The sequence below is a fragment of the Mus pahari genome, chromosome 14, assembly GCF_900095145.1.
Source record: "Mus pahari chromosome 14, PAHARI_EIJ_v1.1, whole genome shotgun sequence".
Lineage (NCBI taxonomy): Eukaryota > Metazoa > Chordata > Mammalia > Rodentia > Muridae > Mus > Mus pahari.
The window spans coordinates 19,203,065-19,213,257 of NC_034603.1; the positions used below are offsets into that span (position 1 = coordinate 19,203,065).

At 47.7% G+C, this 10,193-nt stretch overlaps 2 protein-coding genes across 2 annotated transcripts; one reads left to right on the plus strand and one right to left on the minus strand.

Annotated features, from left to right (window-relative positions):
* Positions 1-393: 393 nt before the first annotated feature.
* Prop1 (PROP paired-like homeobox 1) lies at positions 394-3,306 on the minus strand. The gene is made up of 3 exons (XM_021214094.2): positions 2,883-3,306; positions 1,641-1,864; positions 394-835 (listed from the first exon to the last, which is right to left on the minus strand). The coding sequence occupies exons 1-3, from the start codon at positions 2,989-2,991 to the stop codon at positions 497-499; spliced, it is 672 nt and encodes a 223-aa protein (XP_021069753.1). The 5' UTR covers positions 2,992-3,306; the 3' UTR covers positions 394-496.
* Positions 3,307-8,716: 5,410 nt separating this feature from the next.
* On the plus strand, positions 8,717-9,301 carry LOC110332628 (olfactory receptor 1C1-like). The gene has a single exon (XM_021213921.1). The coding sequence runs from the start codon at positions 8,717-8,719 to the stop codon at positions 9,299-9,301; it is 585 nt and encodes a 194-aa protein (XP_021069580.1).
* Positions 9,302-10,193: the final 892 nt, after the last annotated feature.

Genomic DNA, 10,193 nt, shown 5'->3' on the forward strand with positions numbered 1-10,193 from the left:
CAACAAAGGTGTTTTGGAGGTAAGAAAGACTAAGGGGAGCGAGACTGTGAGAAACCACACTCATAAAATAGGACCCAGCAGCAGCACATCTGCTGAAAAGAAAGGGAAGTCAGGAGGTGATTTCCGAGGGACTGGGGTCAACTCCAACACAGCTCAGGGTCTCCCACTGGGATCTCAACGAAAAAGCTTCAGGTTCTTTCTGGGCTACCATTCACCAAGGGCATCCATCTATTGGCCCTATCTCCACTGCCCTCCCATCCTCTCTTTGAGCTTTTTAGCCTGTATCTCCTACCAGCTAACCCCTTCATAGTGTCTCAGCTCCTCACCTTGCCGACAGCTCATCAAACTCTCCCCCTACCTTTTTTTCCATTTCCAATCTTGAACTGCACCTCCCCCCACACACACACGTTTCTAAGTTCACCCTTAGTAGGAGAAGAGAGCCCTCAATTCTCTCGTGTCTCAAGAGGGTTATGGAGAGAGGGTGACCTATCACCACTTAGTTCCAGGACTTTGGCATCTCAAGGCTGAGGGGAAACATGGGTGGGGGTGGGGGACAGGGCAAATGACCAGTGGGGGTTGGGTGCAAGGCGGGGTACCAGTCCTCAGACTGGGGAGGAAGAGTGAGTGAGGTGCCCGTAGAGGGCTGGGAGGGGAGAGCATGGTTGTAGGGGTGAGGGAAGCAGGGTACGGGTGGAGGTGGTGTTGTATAGGGGTAGGGATAGGCAGAGGATTCTGGCAAGAAGCCAGAGAAGGTGGCCGTAGACAGATGGGCTGTCGGCTGGAGAAGTGACCGCTCTTGCTTCCGTTGCTTAGCCCTGCGGTTCTGGAACCAGACCTGGAGAGAAGGAAGAGAAGACACATCACATCTGCACTCCTGTCCCAAATGGGTGGCACTGTCTCATACCCGCAATGACAGAGTAGGCACCTGTTGTGTCAGGGAAAGCTAGCTCTCCCTGAGGCTTGTCCGAGTCAGGACTGCTGACGGAGTAGAAACCTCACACTCACTTCCAACTTGCAGCCAACGCTCCCAGCTCTGACAACCTGGAGTCAGAAACGGCAGCTGCCAAATAAGACACCGTGCCAGTTTCCTTCCCCAAAAGAGTTGGAAGTGTCCTTCAAGTGAGGCTGAGAACTGAAGCCCGGGGAAAGCGTTGTTGGACACGGAAGGCTGGGTTTAAGAAAGAGTTTGTAGTTCAGGTCATCTAACTCTAGGCTGAGACGTCAGGAATGTGAGGTTTATAGAAATGTAAGACTGCTCAGAGGCAAGATAGCTACACGTGTGAACAGTTAGGGTTGCTTGTTTGTTGGAGTTGTGTCAATATTAAAGGCAGGGGTGCGGGTCTTGACTGTATTTTTGTTTGTGCGGTGCTGGAAGGTCAGACCCAAGGCTTTGTATGGGCTAGGTAGGGGATTTACCTCTGAACTATACCATTGCAGATCTACATCTGATATCCATCAAGGTGGATGAGCTTAGAGCTGGGGTCAGGTGCACTGGAGGTAGTGTTGACTGGTGAGTATTTAAATTAGGGTTAAAAGTCCCATGGTTAGGCCCAGACAGACCTGTCCCCTCCGTCTCCCCCACGTCGCAAGCAGCTAGACAATGTTTGTTTCTTTCCCCGAGAACCTTAGGGCATCATCACCTGGATTCTAGCTTCACTGAGACCAGTGTCTTGGGCAAGCCCCTCTCGAGCCCAGATGTCAGGATACTGGTTCCTCCCAAAGGCTGACTCCAGCTGTTCCAGCTGTGCTGGGTTGAAGGTGGTGCGGTGGCGGCGCCGGGAGTGGGGTTGGCCTCTCTGTGGGCAAAGCTTAGGTCTCCCCGGCCCTGTATCAGAGAACCTCCTATAGGCCTCAGAGCTTCTGTCTATGGAGGGAGAAAAATGGAGGGAGACCCCCTTATTAATGGGACCACCAGCCCATCCCTGCATTCCTGTTGCGGGTCCCCCGTGTTCTGCTTCGATCCTGGGACATTGCTTTCCCGTGGGACTCCCCCCACAAGAACTGTGTCAGCTTTCAAAATCACAGCTTCTGCCTTCAGCCTTTACCGCTGCTCTGGCTGCACGCCCACACGTTTGTGTGTCACCTTCCGGCATACATATGATCCACAGGACACACTTTGAGGGCGTCCTCTTTGCTGTCTACCAAGGACTTCTCTGGTTGCCACTCACAGTATTTATTTCCCATGCACCTCCTTCATACGTCTCTCCTCCACACACCCCATCCCCGCCCCGCCCCCTCTCAAGAGGATGAAGTGTTCCCCCTCCCCCTTATATACAAACACATTCTCCACTCTGTGATGAACTTCTTGACTTGTCTCTTACCTCTGCCCTGGCCCTGCCATCAGCCTGCAGGAACTTGAGCTCGTGGGAAAGGCTTGCCTCTCTTCCCCCAAAGCTCCCTAAGCCCTCATATTAATTAGTCTAAGAGCCACCAGGGCAGAGAGAATAGAGAGGGAAGAGGAGACACCTGGGAAGGTGGGTGCCAAGGAAAGGAGGGGTCTGTCCCCAGGAGAATCTAACGGTGTGGCTCCCCGCACTCCACCCCCCCCCCCAAGCACCCAGTGTCTTCAGACAGGCACTGCACTGCCCTCCTTGGAGGAAAACCCTGTCCCTCCAGCTCCCTCGGAGGAGGAGGGACCTTGGGCAAGCTTCCGCTTTGCTGCTGCCCTAGCGCTGAGCCTTCCACCGCTCCCTTAGCCAGAGCCTCACTTCCCAACCCTGTAAAGGGAAGGATTTCTTCTGTCTCGCTTCTTAAGGGCCCCAAAGCTCCAATTCTGCGTTCCATCTGTCAACCCTCTGAAGTACAAACCATTCTCCGAAGCCAGTGCGAACCCACGTCTGCTGCTCCCTCGGGGACCCAAGCCCATCCTGGGATTCACTCACCTACCGTGGAGATCAGAGTCCCAGAGGCCACGCGTGGCTCAGGCAGGGATCGGCCATAGGCTTGGCCCTTCGTTTGCTTTTCCTGCTGGCTCCTTCTTTGAGCTTCCATGGTTAGCCACCCAAACCAAAGATGGTCTAGCCTACTGTCCTCTAGTCTGTGACTCCCTGAAGTCTTTCTCTGTCTATGCTGTCTTCTGTTCTCTCTTCTCCCTGTTTCTACCTCTTTTTGAGTCTCTCCCTTGCTGTGTTTGTGTGTGTGTGTGTGTGTGTGTGTGTGTGTGTGAAGTATAGCTAGATATAGCTAGATTTTCCCCTTTCCTAACCCTCCATCCTTCCTTTGAACTGACATCTCATCCCCTCTCTCTCTTGGCTTTGCCCAGTTTTCTCTCTGCCTCTGCTTCCTGACGCTGCTCTGTTTTCCCTAAGCTATCTACGTTCCTTCTCACGCTATCCTTCTTTCTCCTTTAGTCTTGGAGAAGAGACCTCCTCCTGGCCCCGAGAGCCCGTCCAATCACTTCTTGGTCACCAGACCCCCCCCCCTCCCGGCTCAGGGGAGGATAACAAGTCAGATGAGAGAAGGTACTCTGTCAGAGGGTCCAGGGGCTGAGGCCAAGAGCTCATATTCCCAGGGGACCAGATTCTTTTGTCCTGTTAAATCCCCCTTCTGGGAGCAGGCAGGGGACAGAGGGGGGAAAAGACATTCCTACTGAGACACCCCTCCTCTGAACCCCACTGTAGGGAGGGGGAGTGGAGAGGAGAACATGGGGTGGAAACAAGGCATGGCACCCCAGCATGTGAGTGAGTGATGATCATACCAATTTCAGGAAACAGCGAGGGTGAAAAATCACAAGTGCATGCTGGTCCTCTAGGATACCTTAGTAGCCCTAGGACAGTAGAACCCTCAGGACACACTGAAGCCCAAGAACCTTCAAGCACTACTAGGTGATTCCCCACCCACGCCCTCCATAAAACCTGGTGTCGGATCCCACACCTGCCGGCCCCTCCCTGACCCAAGCCCACTCTCGGATTCACTCAGCCTCACCAGCAAGCCTCCAGATGCCAGAGCTCCCGACCGAGTCCTCGCTGATTTCCTCAGTCAACCATTATCACCTCCTCGCTCATTCAGAACCCCGAGGGTACCAAGACATGGCAAGGGGACCTAGGTCCTCCAAAGCATCTCAGTTCCAAGTGTGTCCACCCAACCGAGATCTCAGGTCTCACCTTGAAGGAAACTCAGCTTCTCAGACTCTGCCATTCTGATTCTCCAAGGATACCCTGATACTTGGCTTCTCTGAGAGGTCAGGACAAGCCCCCAGTGCCCCCAGTGCCCCCAGTGCCCCCACTGCTGTCTCCTGAGGTGATTTTGACTGTGGAAGTCTGTTCTGGTAGGATATCCTGATTTTTTTTTTTTAAAGAGCAAACCAACATCTTAGAACAGACATAAGGCTTTCCCCAAGACACATTGAAACCAGGAGACTCCTTGATAACCAGGACTTTCCATCTCCACTATATGATTCCCACCCCTCCATAAAGTCCTTGCTTCTCAGGACACACACTAACCGATGACTCATGAGTCCCTTCATAACTTCACTGTCATCATAGGACAACCTGATTCCCAAGGTCAGACTAACTCCTCAAACACATCCCTTAAAACCATCAAGACTAATCAAAACAGAATAACCATCAAGGTCCACTTGAAAGACTAATTAACTTGGTATTGTTAGTGTGTGTGTGTGTGTGTGTGTGTGTGTGTGTGTGCATCTATAGGTGCCATGGTGAGTGCATGGAGGTCAGAGGAAGATTTGTGGGGAGTGGGTTCTTCCCCCCGCCCCCAATATATGAGTCTCAGGGATCAAATTCATACCTTCTGGTTCAGCAACAAGTGACCTGACCCACTGAGCCATCTCATAGGTCCCAGGCCTCAGGGTCTTAATGCTCACAATGTGATCCACTGAACAGCAATGCACAGGAGCTTGTTGGGGGTCGAAATCTTGGACCTCACCTTCTGCTGCATCAGAACCTGTGACCTTCCAAGATCCACAGCCGAACTGAGTGCACTTAGAACTGCAACGAGCACTTAGTCCCCATCTCCTGGTCTGCACCCCCTCACAGAGCTTCCTCACCCCCCTCAGTTCGTGGAAGGAAACTTGTGGTTGAAAATACAAATCTTCACTCTCCTTGTTTCTCAGATATTTTGTAGAGAGGGAGGCTAAATTTCCATTGTCATTAAGTTTTTAAGAAAACTAGTTTAAAAAATGGTTTGATCATATGAAGACTCTAATTAGAAATCAATCCAGTGTATATCATAAGGCTATAAAGTAGGTCTTCAAAAAAAACCACAGGTGCCAACTCCAGGAGAAGGACACGCTTTACTAGGACTGGAGCGATGGCCCAGGTTGGGTCTCCAGCACCCACATGGCAGCTTACAATCATCTATACCTCCAGTACCCGAGCATCCGATGCCTTCTTCTGACCCCACTGACGACCAGGGACACACATGGTGCACAGACATCCATGCAGGCCAGACCCGCATACACATACAGATTAAAAGAAAACAAATCTCAAGACCCGTTTTATAATTTTAAGAAAAGTATTTTCAAGGGAATTGCTAACTCAGCCTTTTGTGTCTCCTGGGGAAACCCACAGTGAAACGCACACATCTTTAATTCTCTAGAAGCTTCTGGTTTTCTATGTCAGGGATAGATTCACTGTCACAGAGATTAAAACACAGAATTGGTTTTCTGTTTTTAGTCATTACTTTCTTAGTATAAATCAGTAAATCGAACCTTGATCCTGAAGGCTTAGGGGCCATTCAGAATGATGTCTAAGCAATTACCAGAGTGTACAGAACAAAGCTGCCGCGAGGTTCTCTGACGTTCAATTTCATCAGCTTTATAATGGACACGGGGCACAGGACCAGGCATATGGTACCTGTGATATGGGCCTCAGAGGATGAGGGTAAGTAGGACCCAGAACTGGGAACAGTCTCTGGTAGCTGCTTGGCCCTCAGTGAGCAGTCAGCCATATGTCAAAGGTCTGAGAGGTAAGTCAGGCCTGTTGTCTTGCTTAATGCTCTGCAGCTGGATTTCCAGGAGAGGAGGATTGTGAGAGCAGCGGCCCCTGGTAGTAAGGACTCAAGGGCAGGCACCTTAGAAGACAGGTTTCCCTACTGTGAAAAGGAGCTGACTTTCAACAAAGTAGCAGGAGCGAAGGTAGGGTTCCACCTGCCTGGAAGAATTCTTCCTGCACCAGAGCCCCACCTCTGCTATGAGCCCCTTTGAATCTTGCAGAGAGGACCAACACTAACTTGACTCTGAATCTTAGAAACTTTCCTTAATTTCAGTATGGCTGTCGTATATCACCATGACTGCTTCCTCCCGAGAACTCAATCCAAGAATACACTTTGGTAAACAGATATTCATGTAAGATTGAATTCGGTTTCATCAATGTGCACTTGACAAAAGTAAACAAATACTGGCTATATTATGGAACCATAGATGTATGAAATAATAAAAAACATGCAGGGGGGGGGAGAACATGGCTCAGTTGGTAGAGCTCTTGTCTTACACCCATTCCCAGTCCCATGTAAGCCAGCTGTGGTGTTCACCCCTACAACCACAGTCCCACGGGAGATGGGATAACTGGCAGTCCTGGGCTATCTGTATAGTGAGTGTGAGAACAGCCTGGGCTTTGTGAGATACTGACTAAAAGGGTAAGAGAAAAAAGCCTTGATATCATGAAACTGAACTGTGTTCGCCTTCTCCATCTTCAGATTTCTCAGATGGAAAAACAAACTCAGAAGAACAATGTTGCATGTCCGGGTTCAAGTAACAAGTCTGAACACCAAACTGTTCTCGTCTTGAGGTGCTCCGTGTCCGGGGTGCATGTGTACCTCTAATGAGGAGTTACAGGGAGTCAGCCCTGCCTGGTGACCCTCAAAGTTGGCAACTTGATTCACATCGTCCTCAGGCAACTCACAGTCCCCGGGGAGGGAGGGCCTATTAATATTAATTGGCTACCATTCTTCTTCTCCTTCTTCTCCTTCTCCTTCTTCTTCTTCTCCTCCTCCTCCTCCTCCTCCTCCTCCNNNCTCCTCCTTCTCCTCCTCCTTCTCCTCACCTACCTTCCTTCCTTCCTTCCTTCCTTCCTTCCTTCCTTCCTTCCTTCCTTCCTTCCTTCCATTCTTTCTTTCGATGCAAAAGCAAGAGGCTTATTTTCTGGCAAGTTGGGGTCAACTTTCAATCACTCCCTCTAGGGCGAGTGATGAGAAGACCGCCATTCTTCTAACTGACTCGTTTCATGAGCTTAATTCACACATCATATTTAATGGACATTTAGTGTGCACATTTCTCTCATGTACTATTTATTGATTCTCTGATAATTACATTATATAAAGAATTCATAAAGAGGCCTAGAGATGGAGAGAGAGGATCAGAAGTGAGCAGAGTTCCCCAGTCATGGATTCCATGATACTTAGCCAACATAGAACAGCTAATGCCCCTGTTTAGTTCTTCCCTGTTCCTTCCTCCACATCCAACTGACTCGTGGAAGCCCCTGTGTCTTACTAGAGTGTTCTCCAGTGAGAAAAAGGCCCCTCAGTTCTAAGGCTGAGCTGCGACTTTTCATCAACCAGGCTTAAACAGGGAACCAACGGAGACGAGGCTTCTATAAAGGCATCTGACTGCAGAAGACAGCAGCCAGCGAGGGGGCCTGGGGAAGTTAAGATGCCACTATCTCAATAGCACACATGTTCACACAAGCACATGTTTCCTATAAAGTTCCCATCTTCCTTCCAAATGTACAACTGAGTGCCGCATCTAACTAATTTTCTTACTCAAAGAAGACTCTGAGTAGAATTCTGCACAGAGGCAGCAGTTCTTCTGTCCACAAGGACATTATGATGCTGTGTTACAAGGTTGGGAATAAGCCATCAGGCTGGTCCTTTGCAGTTCCAAGTGCAGAAAGGAGTAAAGAGGAACCTAAACCAATCGGAGTTGCGTAAACAGAATTGTCCTGAGCTGAAGGGACAGATGATATCAATGGGAGATATGGCTACGTGGTTTTGCTTTGGGTCTTTCCTTCTGTTAAATGACGCTATTTCTAACTTTCAGACTTTAACACGGGTGACATGAGAAGATGTATGCCCGAGAAGAAGGGCAGTGAGTGGCTCTCAGCTCGTCTACAAATGAGACATAATGAAAATATGGAGGAAGGAACAGGGAAGAACTAAACAGGGGCCTTAGCTGTTCTACGTCAGCTAACTATGGAACCCATGACTGGGGAATACTGTTCACTTCTGAGCCTCTCTCTCCACCTCTAGACCTCTTCATGAATTCTTTATATAACGTAATTATCAGAGATTCAATAAATAGTACATGAGAGAAATGTGCACACTAAAGGTCCATTGACTATGACATGTGAATTAAGCTCATGCAACCAAAGTATTATAGAGATTAACCAGCTATGCATTTCAGCAAAATTCACTCCACAGGATTGTCCTAGCCTCTGAGGATATAGCTCAGATGCATAGCATTATCCCAGCATGTATGAGGTGACCATCGTAATTTCCAACATCCCTCACACTAAGTTAAAATCTCTTTAGTACATGGAGCCTGATCAATTAAGTCTTCCTTTTACTTTGTTACACTTTGTCCCACAAGGAACATGGCCTGAGAGAACTAGATGACAGCTATAGAATTCCATTCTGGGACGTCAGATAAAGACGAGGTCATTTGGGGACTGTTCTTGGGCATGTACATGATCACTATCTCTGGGAACCTTTTCATCATCTTGGCCATCAGCTGTGACCCTCATCTCCACACGCCCAAGAACACATGTACTTCTTCTTGACCAACCTCTCCAGTGTTGACATTAGTGCTCCATCTGTCATTGTTTCCAAGGCTTTGGTGAACCATGTGTTGGGAAGCAAGTCCATCTCTTACACTGAGTGTATGATCCAGATCTATTTCTTCATCACATTCATCAACATGGATGGCTTCCTCCTGAGTGTGATGGCCTATGACCGCTATGTGGCCATCTGTCACCCTCTCCACTACACCAGGATGATGAAGCCCAGACTCTGTGTCCTTCTGGTGGCCATATCATGGGTCATCACAAACCTGCATGCTCTCTTGCACACTCTCCTCATGGTTCGACTCACCTTCTGTTCCCACAATGCAGTGCACCACTTCTTCTGTGACCCCTACCCTATCCTGAAGCTCTCTTGTTCTGACACCTTCAATGACATCACAGCCTTCACTGTGGGTGGGCTGACCTCTATCACACCATTCACATGCATCACTGTTTCCTATGGGTATATTCTCTCCAATGTGTTGAAGTTCCCATCTATTCAGGGAATAAGGAAAGCCCTGTCCACATGTGGGTCTCACCTCACTGTGGTCTCTCTCTTCTATGGGTGATACTGACCATCTGTTTGCACCCTTAATCCTCCTAGTCAAGGACATGGTGGCCACTGTCATCCTAACAGTGGTGACACCAATGGTCAATCCCTTCATCTACTTCCCTAAGAATCCTGACATGAGACAAATCATAAGAACACTAATAATTAGAAGGTTAGTTTTTGTCAAGCTTCCAGAACTATTAAATTTTAGAACTAAGATCGGAGATGCTCAGTTGGTCTAAGAGGCATACACTGCCATTTCTCTCCTTAATGTTATGTCATTCTGAATATTCTTGAACTGGAGACTGAAACATGTTCACAAACTGTGAGAGTGTGTTATTAACTTATTTTGTATGTTAGGAGTCAACCTTAACACCACCATATAATCTCTGTCTCCCTCTCTTTTTTACTCTCTCTCTCTCCTGTCTATGCATCTATTTATGTATCTTTTATCTATCATCTCTCTACTTATCATTTATCAATATCTATCATCTATCTGTCTATCATCTATCTATCTATCTATCTATCTATCTATCTATCTATCTATCTAAATGAAAGTGAGGCTCAGAAGAGTTATTCTACTGATATAGTTTGATTGCCAGATGTATCTTTAAGGGTGAGTCTAGCAGCTGACACTGTGATTTGGGATTGTAAATCATGAGTGAAAAATTATATATGCCAGATTTTCATCAGTATTTAATGATGTTTGAATTCTGCTGCATCTAATCAAACATGATTAAACATTATAAAAACTATTTATTTGAACAAAGCAAACACCATAGAATTGATTAAAGTGAGTTAATTTTCTTTTTTTTTCCCCAATGGGTTTCTTTTTTTTTTAATTAATTGTTTTTATTATTATTATTATTTTCTTTATTTACATTTCAAATGCTATCCCGAAAGTTTCCTAT